Source organism: Diplotaxodon limnothrissa, linkage group LG10, assembly GCF_057381915.1.
Source record: "Diplotaxodon limnothrissa isolate DT_005_m linkage group LG10, D_limnothrissa_male_GT1.1, whole genome shotgun sequence".
Taxonomy (NCBI): domain Eukaryota; kingdom Metazoa; phylum Chordata; class Actinopteri; order Cichliformes; family Cichlidae; genus Diplotaxodon; species Diplotaxodon limnothrissa.
In genome coordinates this window covers 13,574,373-13,592,660 of record NC_140605.1, presented here as the reverse complement: position 1 = coordinate 13,592,660, position 18,288 = coordinate 13,574,373, and the positions used below count along the sequence as shown (strand labels likewise).

The 18,288-nt window shown below is 42.4% G+C and overlaps 1 protein-coding gene across 1 annotated transcript; it reads right to left on the bottom strand.

Annotated features, from left to right (window-relative positions):
• Positions 1-3,229: 3,229 nt before the first annotated feature.
• Positions 3,230-16,641, bottom strand: scn4bb (sodium channel, voltage-gated, type IV, beta b). The gene is made up of 5 exons (XM_085363577.1): positions 16,557-16,641; positions 8,221-8,384; positions 7,899-8,118; positions 3,484-3,613; positions 3,230-3,326 (listed from the first exon to the last, which is right to left on the bottom strand). The coding sequence occupies exons 1-5, from the start codon at positions 16,639-16,641 to the stop codon at positions 3,230-3,232; spliced, it is 696 nt and encodes a 231-aa protein (XP_085219703.1).
• Between the last annotated feature and the right edge of the window lie 1,647 nt (positions 16,642-18,288).

Here is an 18,288-nt window from a genome sequence, read left to right as displayed (position 1 = left end):
GACCAACCAATTATATTCCCACATTATTATGGGTGGTTTACTGAGTGCACGTGCATGGATACCCAGTCAGTTTTTCTCTCAGCAGTGCGCTGGGTAAGAATTATTTATTGCAAAGAGTAAACCGCTAACTAAATGATTGTTTGTCAGTGCTTAGAAAAGCCATTTCAACAGGCGCATACTAAGCAGAGGGAATATGTAGTGCTTAACCTCAGACACTGTTAGCACAATGAAGTTAGCGTGGTACAAAATGGGATTTACAGCTAACTCAGAGCTGATGCTACTGGTGTTGGTATAGCAGAACATGTATTTCCAAAGGAACATCTTTTAAAGGCTTTGCCCATATTGCACATGCTTAAATGCATTGATTATTTGTCTTAAAAGCAGCATTTGGGGGTCATTCATTTTTCTAGGAGGGGGAGGATGTTTCAGGGGATTGTCTATCCTTTATTTTAAGAAGCTTGTTGTGTTACTTTTTGTTTTTGATTTTTTAAAAACTGCTTTACAACATGTAGCCGTCCTAAGTGACAGACAAGCATAGAAGCACTAACAGGCACCTGTGTTTTATATCAAGCAAAGAGGATGAAGAACTGGGCTGAATCCTGCCGCATTCTGTCGATACAGTCTCTGTGTTAGTTGTTTGAATAAACCAGACAATCTGAATGTTGTGTAAAAGGTTATACAGATATATTTACTGTTGTAAGTGAATTTGGTGTTAGTTAAAGGATGGTTCAGACCAGTTGTATTATATTGCATTTTTTCCCTGTTTCAAGCACCTAAACAAAGAAAGTTTCTTTGACTTCAGATGAAAAACAGTCACATATTTTTTTTCCAACTCTGGTTGTGGTAGCAGTTAATAATCGCTTCAGCAATGGACCCACACAGTATTGCTTGTGTACATTACATTACATCCTCATTTTACGATGTCATAAAATGTGCACATCAATTGTTTTTTCATTTTTCTTTATAAAACAATATACTGAAGGTTTTTTCTGAGTGGTTAAATAAGAGCCTGCAGTTGCTTTCCCTTTATTCAGTTTAGTTCATTTTTGTTTTATTAAGAGAGCTCCAGGTATCTCAGGGGCCTTTACATGATAAGGTAAGTCTTAAAATATTATAGAGAGGAACCCAGTAGTATCCTTTCAAGAAGCACTTGCCAACAGTACGTACAGTCATGCGAAAAAAGAAAGTACACCCTCTTTCAGTTCTAAGGTTTTCCATGACACGACATGTTAACAAACCATCTGGTTCTTAACAGGAATTTTATTACGTAAATTCAGGTGATGAAAAAAAATAAGTAGATCTTTAGGAATTAATATTGCAGTTAGGAGCATTCAGGTGTTTGTTAACCCAAAAACCCCAAAGAAGAAATACATTAGTAATGATCTTAGAGAAACAACTGTTGCTGGCCATCAAGCTGGGAAGGGCCATAAGATAATTTCCAAACAATTTGAACTTTCCTGTGAGTAAGCTCATTCTCATGTGGAAACAATTCAGGACAGTTGCCAGTCTTTCCAGGGGTGGACATCCCAGAAAATTCACCCCAAGGTTAGACCATGCAGTGTACAGAGAAACTGAAAAAAATTTAAGAGCTATATCTTTGGCTCCACAGTCTCAGTTAGCATGTGAATGTTAAAGTTAATGACACGACAATTTAAAAAAGGCTCAACATGTCAGTCCCTTCTCTCTAAAAATAACATAGCATCTGACAAACCACTGAAGTTCTGGATCAATGTCCTCTGGACAAACAAGGCCAAAGTGGAGACATTTGGCTATAATGCACAATACCACACAAACACAGCACATCAGCAAAAAACACCTCACACCAACTGTAAAACGTGGTGGTAGCGGTGTGGTGATTTGGCTGATTTCAGCCACAGGACCTGGATACCTCACAGTTACGGAGTTAACCACAAACTCTTCTTATTACAAAAATATTCTAGAGTCAGTTTGATGTTAAATGTGAAGCCATTTGTCTGACAGCTAAAGCTGTGGTCTAAATTGGGTAATGCAATGTACAGAATGGCTGAAAAAGAAACAAAAATGCTGAGGTAGTACTTAGGAGTGTAGAGGTGTGCAGACATACAGTGCCTGAATGCCTGCACATCTCAGTGGACTAAAGAATTCCTCTAAAAACAACATGAGAGACACTGACCTCTTCAATTTATTGCTGTTAAATATGATTGTACAAGCTAATGAATCTTGTACTTAGTGTACACACTAAGTACATTTGTTACTATTATTATTGTTGTTGTTGTTGTTATGTCCTGATGTACAATCATAGAACTGAAAGAGGGCGTACTTTCTTTTTCACATAGCCGTATAACACAAAGCAAAATTTACATTTGGTATCAATTGTGTATATAAAATAATATGTAATGGTGAAAGTATAAACACAAAACAACAACAAATTATGCCGACAGATATATTACTATTTTTTCACAGGTTGGTAACAATGTATCAGATTAAGACTGTAGTTGTGAATTGAATTCCCAAATATTCATTTAAGAAGTTACTCAAACGTCTTGTTTTACAGGGCCCGTAAAATAATAGGAAATTAATCACTTAAACTAATTTCAAGTTCCTGAAATACATAGTCTTTTGTAAAGTATCTTCTTTCTTCATGTTGTATTGTGTTGTTGAGTCCATTTAAGCTCAAACCTTCACTGCTGTTGCTGGAGCAGTGACGTCTTAATTGACCCACCCAGAAAGACAACATGGGGATAATGATCATTTGAGATTTCTGACATGTTCCACCAAGCCTCAATATATTACCTGTTTGTTACATTTCACCAGGCTCAGTTACTGTCTGGATATCCTAAATAAGTCAAGTGTTAGTTGTTACCCCTTTATTTGGTATTCCAATTCTGTAACATGCAACTTCTGTCGGTGCTGTGCGACTGGAAACTGAATTTCCCGGAGGAACCCACCCGAGGGATTAATAAAGTTTCATCTAATTTCTAATCTGCTACTGTTTATGTAAATTATGCAGTTATGCAAAAATGATGTGCACATTTTAAATAATATTGTTGTACATCATCTGGACAGTTACTTCTCTTTACACATTTGATATAATTTCCCTCTCTGAAGGCCACAACCAGAGTTAAGCTTTTAACTTGAACATAATGAATTTGCATGTGCGCAAACACATGAGCATATACAAATATCCAGAGAAGGTATATAAATATGAGCACTGTCATATTTATATACACTTGTTTTTACATGCACTGTCTCATTTCTTTTTTGGTGTTGGTTTTGAATCTGCTTTGGATCCTGAGAGGCCATTTTCTGTGTTGTCAATCCCTGATGAAGTTACAAGGCACTCCTTACTGCAGTTGGAGGTAAAAGAGACAGTGTTAAAGCTGTAGACACACAACAGTTCAAAGCTGAAAATCCTCAGCATGTACATATACTGGCTGATCTAACTTGATGCCAAGCACCAACTGTGTAATCTAGTGAAAGATCATTGCTTATAAGAAAACTTACTTCTTCTCCTCAAGCTTGGTGAGAACAAAGAGAGTGAAGTTCTTGAGCAGCATGAAGCCCATCAGCAGTGCAATTGCCCCACCCACAGCCGAAGCTATGATGATGGTCAGCGTGTTGTCCACCTCCCTCACTGCAGGCATTAACAAATGACCAGGTAAAAACTGATGAAGGTAGCTAAACATGATGACATGTTGTTCAGGCATTGTCTGTCTCAGGGTAACCTCCTGTTTTAGCTGATCTTGTGACTGTTGCTCCTTCTACATTTATCAGTCTTAGAATAACAAAAAAGCTGTGAAATGTAAATATGAAATTACATACATTTAAAAATATTTTAAATATATATAAAAAATATATGAAATGTCACCAGATTTCTTTTTCTTAACTGCACAAATATATGTTTTTCATTTATGTGCGACCTGATTTATTTTGTACGGAGCCCCGCAAGGGACATGGGAGAAAAAAACAATTAAGATGAACTTTTGCGAGATCTCGCAAAACTAACTTGGGATGTAGCAAAACTTTTGCGGGATCTCGCAAAATAGACTGCATACTTCGCAGGTTGCATTTGAAGGCCGAGTCAGTGTATCCTTCGTAACCCAACCTATCCCAGAATTCATGGCGCGGCCCAGCCAATTCGTTTCCAACAAGTTTAGTTTTAATTTTACTCTTTGTGGATCACAAAATAAACTTTTAAGATATTTTGAGGCGTGAATGTAGCTGTGTAAATGTCTAATATCTGCTCAGTTTATCATGACATCACATATTTGCAAAAGTGCTCCAACGTTTTCAGAGACGTCTGTTACCCACCATCTCGAAGCTAGCAGGAGGATGAGGCCCACTACAGCCGGGGAGAACACCGCACTCCCGGCACATCGTGCCTTGACCTCCCGGTCGGCTTGAAGCTGGTGGCCTCCAAAGAATGCGGCCAAAACATTTGCGAGATCTCGCAAAACTTCAGCTCCCATGTCCCATTTTCTCCTATGTCTCTTGCGGAGCTCTGTAATTTTGCCTTCGACACATGCATGTTCTCTCTTATTTTTACCAGTCCAGTTGAGCATCTGGAAGACCACCCTTTCTGTGACTGCCTTATACACCAATCAACCATAACTTTACCATTATCTGCCTAACATGGTGTCATTTGCCTTTTGCTGCCAAAACAGTACTGACCCCTTGAGGCATGGGCTCCAATAGAGTTACCATGTACTGTAGCTATTTGACTATAGTACAGTCAAATAGCTGCACAGCACTTTGTTTGAAAGCGCTTTATAAATAAAGTTATTCCATCCATCCATCCATCTTCATCCGCTTTATCCGGGGCCGGGTCGCGGGGGCAGCAGCCTAAGCAGAGAAGCCCAGACCTCCCTCTCCCCAGCCATCTCTTCCAGCTTATCCGGGGGAACGCCAAGGCGTTCCCAGGCCAGCCGAGAGATATAATCTCTCCAGCGTGTCCTGGGTCTGCCCCGGGGCCTCCTCCCGGTGGGACATGCCTGGAACACCTCACCCAGGAGGCGCCCAGGAGGCATTCTTGTCAGATGCCCGAACCACCTCAGCTGGCTCCTTTCGATGTGGAGGAGCAGCGGCTCTACTCTGAGCCCCTCCCGGATGGCTGAACTTCTCACCCTATCTCTAAGGGAGAGGCCAGCCACCCTTCGGAGGAAGCTCATTTCCGCCGCTTGTATCCGCGATCTCATGCTTTCGGTCACTACCCTTCTCCCATCACTGAGTTGCTCCCTTCTCCCATCACTTGCGAACAAGACCTCGAGATACTTGAACTCCTCCACTTGGGGCAGGAACTCATCCCCGACCCGGAGTGGGCACTCCACCCTTTTCCGGCTGAGAACCATGGCCTCAGATTTGGAGGTGCTGATCCTCATTTCCGCTGCTTCACACTCGCCTGTGAACCGTTCCAGTGGGAGCTGGAGGCCTTCACCCGATGAAGCCAACAGAAACATATCATCCGCGAAAAGCCGAGATGAGATTCTGAGGCCACCGAAGTGAAAGCCCTCCGCCACTTGGCTGCACCTAGAAATCGTGTCCATAAACATTATGAACAGAATCTGTGACAAAGGGCAGCCCTGGCGGAGCCCATCACCCACCGGGAACGAGTCCAACTTATTGCCGGCAATGCGAACCAAGCTCTTGCAACGGTTGTATAGGGATTGAATGGCCCGTAGCAATGGGCCAGACACCCCATACTCCCGCAGCACCTCCCACAGGACACGCTGAGGGACACGGTTGAATGCCTTCCCCAAGTCCACAAAACACATGTAGACTGGTTGGGCAAACTCCCATGCACCCTCAAGTATCCTTGAGAGGATAAAGAGCTGGTCCAGTGTTCCGCGACCAGGATGAAAACCGCATTGTTCCTCCTGTATCTGAGGTTCGACTAGCGGACGAACTCTCCTTTCCAGCACCCTGGCATAGACTTTCCCAGGGAGGCTGAGGAGTGTGATCCCCCAGTAATTGGAACAGACCCTCCGGTCCCCCTTCTTAAAGATGGGGACCACCACCCCGGTCTGCCAGTCCAGGGGTACTGCCCCTGATCTCCATGCAACATTGTAGAAGCGTGTCAACCAGGACAGCCCTACAACGTCCAGAGCCTTCAGGAACTTGGGGTGGACCTCATCAACACCAGGGGCTCTGCCACCAAGGAGTTGTTTAACTGCCTCAGTGACCTCGCCTCCGGAAATTGGCGGGTCATTCTCCTCATCCCCAGACTCTGCTTCCTCCTCGGAAGACGTGTCAGTGGGATTAAGGAGGTCCTCGAAGTATTCCTTCCACCGCCTGACAAGTTTCTCAGTCCAAGTCAGCAGCGCTCCGCCAGCACTATACACAGTGCAGGTAGAGCACCGCTTTCCCCTCCTGAGACGCCTGACGGAATCTCTTCGAGGCAGTCCGAAAGTCTTTTTCCATGGCCTCTCTGAACTCCTCCCACACCCGAGTTTTTGCTTCAGCCACTGCCCGAGCCGCCTGTCGGTACCTGTCGGCTGCCTCTGGAGTCCCACAGGCTAACCAAGCCCGATAGGACTCCTTCTTCAGCCTGGTGGCTCCCTTCACCTCTGGTGTCCACCATTTGGTTCGTGTTCCTCAGAATGCTGTTGAAGCTCTGCCGGAGGTGTGCTTTGAAGATCTCGCGGACTGGGGCCTCTGCTAGATGTTCCCAGCACACCCTCACTACACGTTTAGGTGCACCGGGTCTGTCCAGCGTCCTCCCCCGCCACCTGATCCAACTCACCACCACCATAAGTTGACAGCTCAGTCCCTCTCTTTACTCGAGTGTCCAGAACATATGGTTGCAGGTCTGGTGATACGATTACAAAATCGATCATTGACCTGCAGCCTAGAGCGCCCTGCTGCCACGTGCACTTATGGACATTCTTATGTTCGAACAAGGTGTTCGTTACAGCCAAACTGTGATTTGCACAGAAGTCAAATAACAAAACACCGCTCGGATTCAGATCAGGGAGGCCGTTCCTCCCAATCACGCCCCTCCAGGTCTCACTGTCATTACCCACGTGAGCATTGAAGTCTCCCAGCAGGACAACAGAGTCTCCAGGTGGAGCACCCTCCAGCACCCCACCCAGGGACTCTAAGAATGCTGGGTACTCTGAACTGCCACTTGGCGCATAAGCGCAGATGACAGTCAGGACCCGTTCCCCGACCCTAAGGCGCAGAGAACAAACCCTCTCATCCACCGGGAAAAACCCCAACGTACCGGCAGCTAGCTGAGGGGATATTAGAATACCCGCCAGGGATCAGTCCGCCAGGGCCTCCGCTCCTGGCCGCCGCCCGGCACACAATGCACCCGACCCCTATGGCGCCTCCTGCAGGTGGTGGGCCTGCGGGAGGATGGGCCCATGTCCCCTTTTTGGGCTGTGCCCGGCCAGGCCCCATGGACTAAGGCCCGGCCACCAGACGCTTGCCCTCGGGCACCCTCCCCCGGGCTCCAGGGCATCTGATTATCTGACTTGTTTGTCCAGCACATGCTCAACTGGACTTAGATCAGGGGAATTTGAGGTCAAGTCAACACCTCAAATTCATTGCTCTGCTCCTCAAACCTCTCCTGAACCTTTTTTTTTGTTTTGCAACGCAATATCCTACTGAAAGAGTCCACAGGGATTAACGCTTCCATCAAAGGGAGCACATGGTCGGCAACAGTGCTTAGGTCGGTGGCCATATCAGAGATCAGTGTTGTTCACTTCACTTGTCAGTGGTCTATGGTGTTATGCACTGATTGGTGTATATCAGTGTGAAAACATGAACATTCAAATGACTAGTTCAATGGGGCAGAAAAAAGCTGGTTTACAGTTTAACAATGATGTCCTTAAAATCTAACAGGATATATTTAACTTTGTAATGAAAGAAAAATAAATTAGATGACACTGTGGCATATGTCATAGACCATGACCACTCACACTCGTCAACCACTATGAGGTTGAAGATGGCACTATGGTTCTTGTGGTGCTCTTTGGGATTGCGTCCAAAACACGTGTACTGTCCCCCATCCTCAAAGGTGATGTTCAACAACAAGATGGAGACGTTATTATGATGGTTTTTCCCCACAAACTCCACACGCTCCCGGAATATAGTCACATCTGGCACCACCCCCTCTGAAGGTATCACTGACTCACAGACCTGATGGGATCAGCAAGATATCAGTCATCTCAAAACTGCTGCCGACTGCACAAGTTAGAAAAAAACAAACAGAAGTCTTTGAATCACGTGGAAGGTTTTTACCTTTTGCATAGTGCCGTTGTCATTGAATTGCCAGTTGAAGTAGAGATTTTCAATGCCAATACAGCTGGCATAGGTGCACGGCAAAGTAACTGTGCTCCCATTCACTGCCTGAAGGAAGGGAATTTTCCCGACAGACATCTCAAGGGCCTGAGCAGACCACGCACCTGAAAAGCAGAGGAATGGCAAAAAACATGAAGATAGGACATACACCAGTCTTACAGTGCAGTACCATAGTGTGAGGTCTGTATGCTGGTGTAATAATTTTTTTTTGTCTTGGTTATTTGCTTTCTTGCTGAGAGTTAGATTAGAAGACCGGCAGTAATTTCATATCTGTTTGTTAAATATACAACTACACCTACCAACTAGTTGATACCAAGGCCGGGAAAAAGCATTTAAACAGCTCTTTCTTTATATTTGTTTCAAGTTGTCTGTTTTATTTGTCATTTTTTAAATGCTCTTGAGCAATATTTCTCCAGGCTTTCTGAAGGTCAAAGGTTTTCTTTGGTTGCTTTTTTATTCAATTTTAGTGCAGTCCTTGTACCTAACCATTTTCATAGGAATGGTTTTTGTCACTGACCTCTGAATTATTCAAGCATAAAATATGTATCTAACTAAAAGGATGAACAATTGTTGTGTCCATTCATGGCAGAAAACTTAGAAAAGAACCAATTTTAAATTGTATTTTTAGGCACATTGTTACACACAGCTGAGAATAAAAAATAATTTGATTAGTTGAATCTATAAATGGCTTGGGGATAGAAGCTCCTCTTGAGTCTCTCTGTCCTTGCCCGGATGATGCGGAACCTTCTACCGGACAGAAGTTGGACCAGTTTGCTGCCATGATTTCATTTCATTTCATTTAAGTATTTATTGTCATTGTCAGAGAACAATGAAATTGCGTTTGGGGCTTCCGTACAACCCGTAAATAATGATGGGACGGGCCCTTCAGTATCTTCAGTGTCCTTGCAGCAGCGTTCTGCCATATGGATCACTCTCTGAAGAGCTTTTTGGTCCTTAACACAGCTGTTCCCAAACCAGGATGTGATGTTCTGTGTGAGGATGCTCTCCACAGTGCCTGTATAGAAAACCCTGAGGATCTTTGGAGAGACCCTGAACTTCCTCAGTTGTCGTAAGTGGTACAGGTGCTGCCTAGCCTTTTTGGTCTGGACCTGAATGTGGGCAGACCATGTCATGTCTGAGGAGATGTGGACACAGAGATACTTGAAGGACTGCACCCTCTCCACGGGAGCTCCATTGATGATAATGGGCTTGTAGTCTCTGTGCTGACCCCTTCTGAAGTCCACCACCAGCTCCTTGGTCTTGCCAACGTTCAGCTGGAGATGGTTGTCCTGGCACCATGATGCCAGATTCTTCACTTCATCCATGTAGGCCGTGTCGTGGTTCGAATTTTTGAGGAAGAGACATATGACTGAAAGTCCATAGTGGGTCAACACAAATGATTTTATTAAAACACATATATGTGGTGAAGATGGGCTCTGCAAAATATCAGGCTCCATCTCCCGCCTGACAATAGGTGGGTGTAATATTTATACTTATGATGACCAGTAACTCGCGTCACTAAAACAGAACAGTTCCTTTCTCAGTTCCTCCACCGCCTCCCAGATGCATCCTGTTATTACACTTTTCTAGACTTACACAACATTTGCAATCAGTTTACCCAGACAGACTATGTGTCTGTGTTGTTAACCTCAGTACATGACCCCCCTCTACGTCATCTGTTACCAGGCAAACTCCAGTGCAGCAGGCTGCTGAATGCACGCAGGCAATATGTAGTAAATTATACTGTAAACATGTAGGCAACCTTTCAATAGCTGAACTTTGCTCCATTGATCGGCCAGATATCGCGCTGCCCGTAGCTTCAAACCATTAATTAACTTGACCGAGCTTCAACCCTTTAATTATGCAATATGTGTATAACATGATTACAGTTGCACCTGCAATGAAAGATTATTATGTGCTTATGCTAACACCTGAAATACAGACTTTCGTTGTTGGAGATGGCGCCCAACACCACTGTGTCGTCAGCAAACTTCACAATGGTGTTGGAGCTGTGAAGCCATCCTTAATGGGAAACAGGGATATAAGGCTGAGCTATGGCAAATTACACAAGAACAGGACTGAAAATAAACAAGTCATATAGAGCGAGGAATCAAAATTCTTGGATCAAATCATTGTTAATATGTATGGAGGTTGTCAGGATGGAGGTACAGTGAGAATATGCCATCTGCACCCCCTGGCTGGGAGACTCTGTGATGGTTTGGGATTTCATTTTAGCCAGCGGTGTTGGTGATCTTATCGAAACTGAAAAGCACTGTCTGACTTTGATTCATGCAGTACCATCTGAAATAATAACAATTATCCCAAACACACTGCCGATGCAGTAAAAGCACACATAAATAGAAAAACATGCAGCTTAACAATATAAATCATGAACTGCACCTCAACATTACTGAAGCAGGGTGGGCTCATCTTGACAGAGAACAGAACAAAAGGCATAAACATCCAAAGAAGAGGTTTGAATGTCCTTCAAGAAGTCTGGAGAATTATTCCCGAGGAAGACTTAAAGAAATGAGAAGAAAGCGGCTGATGAGAAGTCAGGCTGTGCTGAAGAATAAAGGTGGTCATACCAAATATTGACTTTCGAGCTCATGAGTATCATACAATCTCTGTTTTTGGCCTATATACTGTATTTCCATTATGTTTACACTTTTCGATAAAAACACTGCACCAATTTTGCTTGCAAAATATAAAGAAATGAGAAGAAGGATGTGGTTCAAGTCTTTTGCACAGTAATGTAAAATAGATTTGATAACCTCCACTGACTCATAGCATCTTATTTGTTTAATTTGGGGAAAAACATATGTAAATAAATAAGATAGACGCTACATGCTGGGGTGTTTTTGACCTGGGAACAGTGAATTCCTGTAGAGATTTTAGTTCATCGCTGCTTTTAAGTCAAGAAAAAGACGAGATTTTGTTTGATTTTGCGTAATATAAAAATTCATCAGCAATAAGAATTACTGATGGTTGGATTTTAGTTCATATTCATCAGAAGTGTAGCACTTAGACAAGGAAGTGAATAAAGGATATTTCCCACAATGTCAGCCCATCATTTACATTTCTTATCTTAGTTGTCAACGTTATTATAATGTCAGTAACACAGATACATTTTCCTCAGTATCATGCTAAAACTGATTTGAAAACCTTCAACTTTTTATGTTCATGGGCAGGAGAATACATGTTGTGCTCTGTACTTTTTTGTACAGTAAAAAGAGATGCACGATTAACAATGAAAAGTCACCTTTTAGATTATTTTGTACCATTTTTAAGTAGATATACAGGGAGTGCAGAATTATTAGGCAAGTTGTATTTTTGAGGAATAATGTTATTATTGAACAACAACCATGTTCTCAATGAACCCAAAAAACTCATTAATATCAAAGCTGAATGTCTTTGGAAGTAGTTTTTAGTTTGTTTTTAGTTTTAGCTATTTTAGGGGGATATCTGTGTGTGCAGGTGACTATTACTGTGCATAATTATTAGGCAACTTAACAAAAAACAAATATATACCCATTTCAATTATTTATTTTTACCAGTGAAACCAATATAACATCTCCACATTCACAAATATACATTTCTGACATTCAAAAACAAAACAAAAACAAATCAGCGACCAATATAGCCACCTTTCTTTGCAAGGACACTCAAAAGCCTGCCATCCATGGATTCTGTCAGTGTTTTGATCTGTTCACCATCAACATTGCATGCAGCAGCAACCACAGCCTCCCAGACACTGTTCAGAGAGGTGTACTGTTTTCCCTCCTTGTAAATCTCACATTTGATGACGGACCACAGGTTCTCAATGGGGTTCAGATCAGGTGAACAAGGAGGCCATGTCATTAGTTTTTCTTCTTTTATACCCTTTCTTGCCAGCCACGCTGTGGAGTACTTGGACGCGTGTGATGGAGCATTGTCCTGCATGGAAATCATGTTTTTCTTGAAGGATGCAGACTTCTTCCTGTACCACTGCTTGAAGAAGGTGTCTTCCAGAAACTGGCAGTAGGACTGGGAGTTGAGCTTGACTCCATCCTCAACCCGAAAAGGCCCCACAAGCTCATCTTTGATGATACCAGCCCAAACCAGTACTCCACCTCCACCTTGCTGGCGTCTGAGTCAGACTGGAGCTATCTGCCCTTTACCAATCCAGCCACGGGCCCATCCATCTGGCCCATCAAGACTCACTCTCATTTCATCAGTCCATAAAACCTTAGAAAAACCAGTCTTGAGATATTTCTTGGCCCAGTCTTGACATTTCAGCTTGTGTGTCTTGTTCAGTGGTGGTCGTCTTTCAGCCTTTCTTACCTTGGCCATGTCTCTGAGTATTGCACACCTTGTGCTTTTGGGCACTCCAGTGATGTTGCAGCTCTGAAATATGGCCAAACTGGTGGCAAGTGGCATCTTGGCACCTGCACGCTTGACTTTTCTCAGTTCATGGGCAGTTATTTTGCACCTTGGTTTTTCCACACGCACATCACCCTGTTGACTATTTTGAATGAAACGCTTGATTGCTCGATGATCACGCTTCAGAAGCTTTGCAATTTTGAGACTGCTGCATCCCTCTGCAAGATATCTCACTATTTTTGACTTTTCCGAGCCTGTCAAGTCCTTCTTTTGACCCATTTTGCCAAAGGAAAGGACGTTGCCTAATAATTATGCACACCTGATATAGGGTGTTGATGTCATTAGACCACACCCCTTCTCATTACAGAGATGCACATCACCTAATATGCTTAATTGGTAGTAGGCTTTCGAGCCTATACAGCTTGGAGTAAGACAACATGCATGAAGAGGATGATGTGGACAAAATACTCATTTGCCTAATAATTCTGCACTCCCTGTATACAGTCACTGCTTACTAGCACTGCGTGTAATGGGCATGGATCACAAATTATTTATCCTATCAACCACTTAAGTTTTTCTTTTATGAAAATATATTTAAAACCACAGATATTATTTCTATTAATAGCATTAAACAATTCAAACCCTTGGTAAGAGAACACCATAATGTCCTTGCTGTGACTTTGCTGTGAAAACTGTAACTGCACACCAAGGACCATCAGCATCCATCAGCATCAGAGTGTGCTGTGATTATACTTTACATATTTCAATTCAATTATTTTTTTATCTATTTATGTTCAATTTATGTATACCTGATATATATTTTTCATATCAGGTATACAGTTGTAGTCAAAAGTTAACATGCACTCATCATGGACATGCATGATCTGGTATTTGGGGCCTTTAACAGTTTCTTTGAACTGTTCTTTTATCAGAGTGAAATGACAGCGCACATCTATAATGACCTTAAAACAGGGGTGGGCTGCTGTAAATTTCAGCTGAGCTTTAAAGTGTTGATTTTGGCACACGATCTACTTCCTTGGTCGATGCCCGCTTAGTAGATGATGGGAATCCCACTTCACTGTGGAAAGTGATGCTGGAGTTCCAGTAGTTTTCCATTCATGGCAGGCTTGAGCCCCTGTGGTTCCTGGACCTCTTAACCAATTGCCTCTTATCTGAGGGTGCCAGTTTGGGACTTCTAACAGACCTCAGCGAAGTGGTGACACATCTGAAAAAACTACAAGAGACCTTCCCAACTTGTGTAAATCTACAATTCTCCTGAGATCTTCACCTTGGACTTCCAATGTTCCAGTTGCAGTCAGTCATGACCATGAGTAGTTAATAAGCCTTTGCTTTGTCAAAAAAACCAAAAACCAAAACAGTGTAGAACTTTCAACCCCATTTACTGAATGTTTTATGTGAGTAAATGTATATTTCTGGTCCAGTGTGACTTGGAGAAAACACCCAATCCCTGTTTTTTGTAAGTCATTACAGATGTACAGACAAACAGTTTGAAGAAATCATAAAAGTCCTCAAATTACCTTAACGTTCATGCCCGTGATGAGTGCATGTAAACTTCAGACCACAACTGTAAGACATTCGAACTTAGCACTTGCTTTTGTGTGAAGGTCACAGACAGCAGATGGCTACAGTATATAATTTCAGCAGGTCGAGGACAGACAGAAGCTCTCCTCTCTCTCTCTGGCCTACACCACTAATGTGCCTTTTGCTTAGTGCTTCCTGTGAAGGATGTGAGGTAAAGTACATGCTGACAGTGTGTTTTGCAGGTTGGAGATTTAATGCAGAGAAACACTAACACAGACCTATTATATGATCAGTAGTTGCATGAGAGTAGTAACATGTCCTACACTCGTTGTAACATTCCTGTGATTCTGCCCTGTGGTTTGTGGACACTTTGTGCATAACATGCTCAAGGTCAACATCTCACAAGCACCATTTGCAGGAACAGGAAACACAAACTGACAAAGCGAAAGACGGGGGAGGGGCACTGTAAGTGTGCATGCTATCGATTCACTCTCAGCTCACTCTTGCCCTGACAAAAAAAGAAATCACACCTTCTAATCTTTTCCTCAACTGCTCCTATGCAGTCCAGTGAGCCCAGAAAAGGAGTAATGAGAGAGCAGCACAATCACTCTGCAGTCTCATGCATGCATGTTTTATTTTATTCTTTTATCACTAGTTTTTTCACAGTATTTGTTTGATTTTATTTTCATTCTTTTAGCCCCTCTGTGTGTCCTTAACTAACACATTTTCCAGTACAAGGACACTGTTGCTATCAGTGTAGATACTGAAGCTGCTCACACAAGATCAGGAAATTAAAAACCCCCCATCTTATTTCTGTTTTATCCCTAACACAATGAAAACCTTTTGGTATTTACTGCTCTCTTCTAAATCCAACTTCTGTACTGTTCATTAAAACTTGTTTCGTGAGTCTTGGTGTTTCAGATAAAAGTAGCACACTGGTGTTCCAGTTTCTAACCCACATATGTCAACATTTTCTTCTTCTTTTTTTATTAACCGATGTATGCAAAAAACCACCAACTACTGTGAGGGCTATGTGGGGACAAGAACAGATCATTATTTGAAGGTAAAATAAAGACACATACCGTCCATGAAAATTACATCTACCTTTTAAATGTTCTGACTAAACACTGTCTAAAAATCAAGCCCATCAATGCCATAATGCTTAAGACATAAGATGATTTGTCTAAGTCATAATTCAGATAGTAATAATAACTCAGAAATAAAATAAAATCTATTTTCCATAGTACCTGCCTCTCTTTATCCTACATGTGGCTATAAAACTGTTATTCTCTCTGTTCAGGCTGTTAGCCATATCCTGTAAAGCACCTTACAGTGCATCATACAATAAATGCATTACATAAGGCAAATATCATTCTGTACTCCTGTAATATAATCACTGTCCTGAGCTATGGTTTAACCGCTGTAGCATCTTTCTCGCTGCTGGCCACCTGCATTTGCAGATTTGGCCTACTGTGCAGTTTCCGCACGTGTTTCTTGAAAGTTTCTTTTACATTGTAAAAAAGAAAAAGAAAAAGAACACCTGTGAAAAATCGCTGATCTGTTTATGAAAAATCTGGCCAGACAGTGACAGTTACTCATCTGTTCCTGTGTGTGAATGTAACACAATGCAAAGAAAATAATTTGGTATTAAAAGTGGGGAACACAGGATATTTATTGCAATAGATTCATTTTTATGCACCTTACAGGACTTGAAATGGACTGGGACAATAAGGGAACCTTACAGCCTACATCTCCTACACAAGATGTTTTAAACAAGGGAGCTTTAAATGTTTAATGTGTGTTTGGTGCACTGATGCCCCAAGAGAGGCATGAATAGAAATTAAGTTATGACTCTAAAAAGGATGTGGGTATTTCAAAGCACAAGTATCAGCATCAAGTATTAGCTCTGAATGATTATTTGAAGTGTCAAGCCACATTATTACCTATCTGTTGGTTATAAATAATCTCAGGCTTGTACTGTTACTTTGTGCTTACTTGTAAAAGCCATCAAAACTTTACGACTCATATGAATTTAACAAAACCAGTTAGTTTACAAGACTTCCACCTACTGTCCTACTTCTACTCCATCTGGCTCAGAGCAATATGTAAAATGCAACATCATGCAAAAAACAAAAAAAACAAACAAAAAAAAAACCAAGGACAACCCAAACAAAAATAATCATAGTGTTTCTTATTTCTTACACAAATTGTTGTGCTCTGCATAGGTCAGAGATGAAGGTCAGTATAAGACCTAGAAATACCAAAGCATCATTATTCTACCTAAACACGTGAATAAATACTGATGTGAGGAAAAGATGAAGCTTTCTAACACTGCACACATCATATGACATAAAAAGAAAGACAGACATTACCAAGCAGCAAAGAGAAGACCAGGCCACAGGTTGTGTGTGGAGGGCCCAGCCTCACGGGTTCAACCCCAATCCACCGGACCTTCATGGCTGCTAGAGCTGCTCCAAAACAAATGATGCTGCAGTATCCAACACTGGCCCCGAAAGCTAGGAGAATACTCTCTGTCCACTGGAAAAATCAGGAAGCTGCTCTGTGGATGCGTGTACTCCAAGTGTTGCACCTGCAGCTGTTTCAGGGTAGCACTCCTTTAGAAGGGACTGTCGGTGGGCAGAGGAGGAGGAGAGTGAGGAGAAGGAAGGAAAAAGGTTAATTAACTAAAATCTGTCGCGATGAATACACAAGCAGTACAGTAAAAAGTTATATTAGTGCACAGAAAATGCAAGTCTCCTACACATACAATAACCTTTTTAAAAAAATAAAATAAAATAAAAATAAAGGATGCTGAGTGAAAAGAAACATGACTTGATGATAAGCACAGTTTAACTTTGCTACTGCCTACCTGCTCCTGCAGCTGGTGCTCACTCAGAGGCTGACCAACTGCATGCACAGCTGAGTCAGTGTGGACAGGACGGAGGCAGAGCAGCACTCACTGCGCAACCAGGGTTCACTCAAGGAGAATCTGCCAGGCAGCACTTTCACTGCAGAGACAGCCACATTGCAGTGCCAGCCAAGAAGAGCGACAATTAAATAAGAGAGGGGGGATGTAAGCAAAAAAATAGAGGTACCGAGAGACAGACATCCAGGGAAAACGCCGGGGCTCTTATCCCTCCTCAGCACAGCCTCAGTGAAGATAAATCTCCCTGTTCTTCTCTCCGGCTAACTCCCAACTTTTCTCTGTCCTCTCAGTTGGCTGCATGCCACCTCTCTCTTACCTCACCTCTGCACCCCCCCCCCTCCAATGCCCCAGACAACTCCTTGTCTCATTCACCCCCCCATTGGTGTACACACCCAGGCACTTTTGACAGTGTTTATGAAGCTCAGAGAAAAGTTCTGCAGTGCAGGGTGACGTGGAGGCTGGGTACGTAACCACAGATCCCCCAGGTCTCCTGTAAGACACACATTTAAAAGCTCCTACCATAAATACTTCTTTCATCGTTCTTTCCTGGGCAAAACCATATTTTGCAACGTGAGAGATTTACAATGGGTGAGGAAAGCAGTAAAGTAGCTTCTTGTTTGCACAGACTTGTTTTAAAATGTCTTTTTCTTTTAATTGTAATCATTAAAAGCTGCCCCCTACTCTTATTTTGTTTCTTCTGTCGTTTTGTCTTGTAAGGTGAAGATTTCTTGCATCGCATTACCATTCAGAGCTATGAATTAGCATATTTTATGTGCAGTATGCCCTATTTAGTGCATACAAAGTCACACTATCTTGTGTATTGTTATATTGTTCTTTAATCTGCTAAAACTCTGCTGTAAGTCCATTATGATATACGAGTGTGTACAGTCATTTTTTTTAAAGCACGACAGCTTCTTTGCCATAAATGTACAGACCATCAGTCAACAACAGCTCAGCAATGCCTTGTGTCAGCACTATTCACCGCAGCAGAAAATGCTTAGCACTTAACTTACAGATTTGATTGGTTTATTTATTTATTTGCCTGTCAGACTCCATCTGTTAGGTGCCTCTATGGTCACAAAAGGTTTTTCAAATACAAAAAAAGAAGAAAGAGAGAGATTTGTGAGTTTTAACGAGGATGCAGCAGAGGCCATGTGACAGAGCTTGTCACCTGAGTC